The sequence below is a fragment of the Branchiostoma belcheri genome, unplaced genomic scaffold (genome assembly GCF_001625305.1).
Source record: "Branchiostoma belcheri isolate BF01 breed outbred unplaced genomic scaffold, Haploidv18h27 scaffold32, whole genome shotgun sequence".
NCBI lineage: Eukaryota > Metazoa > Chordata > Leptocardii > Amphioxiformes > Branchiostomatidae > Branchiostoma > Branchiostoma belcheri.
Window position 1 is genome coordinate 542,311 of NW_017803932.1, and position 5,680 is coordinate 547,990.

Below are 5,680 nucleotides of genomic sequence, written 5' to 3' on the forward strand. Positions count from 1 at the left end.
GCGGTGATGGCGAAGTTTGTCTGCCACGAGAAACCTATACAACAACAAGGTACAACTCATTAAAACGCAAAGCCCCGCCTCTGTCCAAACGTAGAAACGCAAAACGAAAACATAAAAAATGCAGATATTTGCTGAACCTGTAACTACTTTCTCATTAATTGGTGAACGTTATTTCCATGCTATCAGTGGTTGAAGTGTATTTGTTAAGAGCAGTCAGGATTGGTGTATTGAATGTGCAAAAAAAGATACCTATGAAGGCATCGACATGTGCAATGCATGTGTGAGGACAGAAAATCTTCAAGAAGATGAATCGGTTGGTTACAATATCAAAACAGTATTTAGCGTTACAAAACACACTCAGGTAAAACACTGAGACGGAGCCACATCTGCTTGGTGGGTTAGATGGACAATACGATACCTAGAGTTGGAGCCGCGGTGCAGGACATATTGTACTTGTACGCCGTAGCCGCCTCATACTCAACAGAAACCGTGGGTCTGAGATTGTTGGGCACGGCGTCAACAATCCACTTGTACCTTTTCCCGGCTTGAAGGTTTCCAGCCAGTATCCCCAGCTCGTTAGGTTGTAATCCTAAGAGTTCAAACAATATTAGACTGAGCCTACCTGGCGCATGAATAGCCTTGTTTCGCTACATTGTCGGACAGTTTTAAACAATATTTGAGCACCACCACCCACGAAACAGTAGGGAATTACTAGAATACTATTTACACGCTATACACTTGACACGTTCTAGAAACAAAGATACAACAAGAGAGTTGATAAAGGGGGGGGGGAGAAGCTACTTTCGCTTTTTTTCAAGAAGTACTATCGAAGGAATAGTGCATATGTAAGGTGGCTTGTGTGTGGTAGCTGAGATTCATTTGGCTGGATGCTTGATTCCAAATGAAATCGTCACAATATGCTTTCCATTCCTTCCAAAACAAGTTTAAGGTAACTGTAACAAAACACAAAAACTCAAACCTCCGTGAGATGCAATATCGACCGTTTTACCAAGGTCATTCTACAAGAGGCCTCTTGTAGAATGTCCTTGTTTTTACAGACAATCGTCCGTGTCCAGGTATGTGTGCATGATTATGTGATGGACACCCTGTTCATATGATCATCCTTGCACCAGAAAGACGGACATCATATGATGCAATGCAGCATGCCATGTGCATATCTCTCCTTCTCAGTTTGTAAAATACCAAACTCTGGCGAGTAATCGTCTTCCTCGGTAGGAAAATGATACTATAAAACAAATAAGCTGTTAACGTTTCGTCGTCGTCAGCTTCAACCATTATCCAAAGCATACATATTCAAGACACGAATCCCTGACCCAGTTGCATTTATGTTACCAGAAAAAGAAACCTACTTTACATGAGACCAAATAATCAAGGACAAAACTCGGTAAAAACAAGAGACAATCGCTTCTGACCAATGACAAGAGTTGGCTACTTGCAAACGTGCCATCATATTCACTAGATGAGCTATTTTCATCCAGACCAATACAGCACCACACACCAGCGAGCTGTGAGAGTCAGTACAGCGACAGACACACCACACACCAGCGAGCTGTGAGAGTCAGTACCAGCGCCAACGACACCACACACCAGCGAGCTGTGAGGGACAGTACCAGCGACACCACACACCAGCGAGCTGTGAGAGTCAGTACAGCGACAGACACACCACACACCAGCGAGCTGTGAGATTCAGTACCAGCGACAGACACACCAGCGAGCTGTGAGATTCAGTACCAGCGACAGACACACCAGCGAGCTGTGAGAGTCAGTACCAGCCGCAGACACACCACACACCAGCGAGCTGTGAGGGACAGTACCAGCTACAGCGACACCACACACCAGCGAGCTGTGAGAGTCAGTACAGCGACAGACACACCACACACCAGCGAGCTGTGAGAGTCAGTACAGCGACAGACATACCAGCGAGCTGTGAGAGTCACTACAGCGACAGACACACCAGAGAGCTGTGAGAGTCAGTACCAGCCGCAGACACACCACACACCAGCGAGCTGTGAGGGACAGTACCAGCGCTAGACACACACCAGCGAGCTGTGAGAGTCAGTACAGCGACAGACACACCAGCGAGCTGTGAGAGTCAGTACAGCGACAGACACACCACACACCAGCGAGCTGTGAGAGTCAGTACCAGCGCCAGACACACCACACACCAGCGAGTTGTGAGAGTCAGTACCAGCCGCAGACACACCACACACCAGCGAGCTGTGAGAGTCAGTACAGCGACAGACACACCACACACCAGCGAGCTGTGAGAGTCAGTACCAGCGCCAGAACAACCTCTGAATTCTTCAAAATCGGTAAGTACACGAAGCTTACAGATGGATTGATTATTTTGCTCTATTCTGGAAACCTGCAAATCAGAAAATTAAACGAAAATATCTCAACACCGTGTAAATGTTATGGTGTAATATAGCTTCTATGTTCTTTATTTATGTTGAAAATTTTGTTCTTTACCCTATTATTAGTTTCGTACTATCATGATTCTGTTCATTTATATATTAGATTGATGTATCAGTTGAGTTGTTTCCACTAGATGAGGAAGTCAAATCACAATTGCAGCCCCGTTAGTTTCTTTTCCTCCTCAGCACTTTGCATCAGCACTCAGCATGTTGTTAACGTACATTTTATTGCTATTACGTTCAAATAGATAACAGAATGAATGAATCAATCAATCGAACACAGCAACATGTATAGTTATTGCAAAATAAGCTTTATACCGGTAGATTTGATAGAAGACATGATGAAAGAAATCACTGGAGAGTAGATCTATTTTATTTTTTTAAATTTCAATCCGCCTGCGGATATTTACTTTTTTTATTATTTCTTGTCATAGAAAGATTCTGGATTCCGAGTGTGACGACGCGAAGCCAAATGGAATTTGTGACTTTTGTCGTTGTTTTGGCTTTGCTGATAAATACTACTGTTGGGAAATCCGTTGATTATACAGGACATAACCTAACATACGTCCCTATAGACTCAATCATGCCAGACGCCCATACTGTAAAATTGTCAGACAACATAATAACCGACCTCGGCACTTTCGACACAACTCCAAACATACGGTACCTACTCATCTACAACAACAGGGTGAAAGATATATTTCCTAAAACCTTCCAAAGTCTGCGTAAACTACTATTTCTGGATCTGGACAGAAATCGCATCGGTTCCCTTCGTGACTTCATCTTTTCTACACTGCACGCTCTACTGGATCTCTTTCTCTCAAACAACTTCATCTCTAGTATATCAGAGCGCGCGTTCCACGGCCTGGAGAGTCTGGAGTTTCTCGAACTGTCTGGAAACCGTCTCAATGCAGTTCCCATGCTGGCCGTCAGGCGGATTCCTAGCAAGCAACTGTCTTTCGTCATTCTCAGAGTGAACAACATCAGTACGATACCCAGAGATATAAACACGGCACGCCCGTTGGCCTCCTACGAGTTACAAGGAAACCCATTGCGGTGCCCAGAGGCACGCGGCCCCGACGCCTTGAACACGCGGGGCCCGGACGCCTTGAACACGGGGCCGCGCGGGAAAATGACACCGTACCAAATAGACATCAAACGTGGCCGCCTTTTCGTGAAAAAATTCATCCTTATCAAAAGCCGTTCAAAATACTTCGGTCTATTCCCCGCCATCTCCTACCCAAGTGAACATTCCGACATAACGTTACCGTTGCCCTTAGCCAGGCGCTTTGCTAGTGGTTACTACTGGATCACCCCGACAGGGCGCCACGTTTTTAAATCTCTGACACAAGAGGTCACAATTAAAAACTTTACCGCTGAAAACTCGGGTGTGTACACATGTGGATTCGACATGGAAAACGGCAAAAGGACCCTACGGTTTGATCTGCTTTTGTGTTTGAACCCAACAGAACCCGACGAGAAACAGCAATGGCAACACACGACTAAGTCACCACCAGACGACACAGACGATAAAAACGACACGGGCACGTGTAATGGTTCAACGAACATATCCTGTTGTCCATACTGGTCTCATTTGCCGTCATCTAGCAAAAATGTCTGTGTGTTTGTAAACGATAACTCACAGAAAAAAACTACATCCAACACCGTCGTCTTGTCCACCATTGCTATTGCTATCGCCGCCGTCCTTTTGGCGTTCTTTCCTGTCGTCTTCTTCAGTCGGAGAAAACGAAACACGAGTCGAGTGAACAGCCATCACATCGCTAGTGCAGCATTGCACATGAGTGTACAGGCCATGGCTGTCTGTATCTCTCGTCACAACGTGCCAGATATCGATTTTGCAGAACGATCAATGGAAGAGGACCCGAATACCTTCCCTCTCCGACGACTGCGACTACAAGAATGTCGGCCCGCTGTTGAAACAGCACGACACATATCCCACCGCGTGACAGAAGCGCTCCCAGCGCATACGGCCGGTACTACAGAAGCGCAGGTTCACCACTATGACAACGATGACGCCTCGGATGTTGATGAGGAGGTCCAATATCATAATTACGCCTCTGCAGCGCCGCCCCCTCTACCTAGCTGTGACGATGATGTCAACCCAAGTCAGGAGGAGGATGCAAATTCAACCCTGGTACATGGAGAATCTGACTCTCAAATGGAGAATGCCGGGGCCGGTGAAGAAGAAATGCCTTATGGCATAGCAGCGGCAAATACGCTATACCAACAAAGTACTGACGCAAATACAACCCTGATACATGGAGAATCCGAATCTCAAATGGGAAATGCCGAGGCCGGTGAAGAAGAAATGCCTTATGCCATAGCAGCGGCAAATACGCTATACCAACAAGGTACTGATTTTAATCACAGCACAAATGAGCGTGCACGTAGTTGTCTGACAAATCACTGCGCAATAGAAGAGAACCGGGAGGAAACGTTCAGGAGCGACCTGTACGAACGGCAGACCGACCACAATTCTATCGCGACGGCTCGCGATAATTTGCGCAGCCTGTACGGGAGCTGTGAGGAAACTTAGTAGCGCATATATAACAGGTGTTCAAAAATTTAATTTCTTGGAAAAATTGGAACTGCCAAGTCAGTGTATGCATATGTGTTTTAAATATCTATCAATATAATTTGTAAATATCAGTGCCATTCATGCTACTTTTTGTCTGCAATATTGATACGTTAAATATATTGAATTGAATTGTGATCTGTGAGTTGGTTGAACCATTCATTCATTCATTCATTCATTCATTCGTTCGTTCGTTCGTTCGTTCAAAAACTCCACAAGAGGAATACCGTACGTTGAACCCGAATGGTGGACAGATCGGCGATCTCCTTGCTTGTGTCGGTTCTCAGGTCGTGCTCGTACATGTGCCAGGCGAACGTCAGCTCTCTGAGCGGGTCCCGGCAGTCGGAACACACGGCCCTGATCCCGAACACCGCGGTGATGTCCAGGAGGGAAGCGCAGTTTTGGACACACCTGGGGAATGTACATACAGATTAAAACGTATTATAAAGAACGTAATTTAAGTGATGACGATAACGATATTCAATCATACGTTTCAATTAAGACACTGACTTCTTCTGTCTCCGTTGAGAGTCTGAACATGGCTAGTGAATCGAACTTAACAAATGTACGGTCCTGTTCGCATATACATCAGTCAGGCGGATGGCCCATACTGCCGCGTACACGCACTCCGGTAACGTTACGTGCTTGC

At 45.8% G+C, this 5,680-nt stretch overlaps 1 protein-coding gene across 1 annotated transcript in view; it reads right to left on the reverse strand.

Moving 5' to 3' along the window:
* LOC109474947 (polycystic kidney disease protein 1-like 2) overlaps positions 1-5,348 on the reverse strand; it is a 19,826-nt gene extending 14,478 nt beyond the window's left edge. Inside the window, exons 1-2 of the mRNA XM_019775445.1 lie at positions 5,264-5,348; positions 419-589 (exon numbers count right to left, since the gene is read on the reverse strand). Coding sequence (XP_019631004.1) covers positions 419-589; positions 5,264-5,333 — 241 coding nt within the window. The 5' untranslated portion in view covers positions 5,334-5,348. The remainder of the gene's footprint in view (positions 1-418; positions 590-5,263) is intronic.
* Positions 5,349-5,680: the final 332 nt, after the last annotated feature.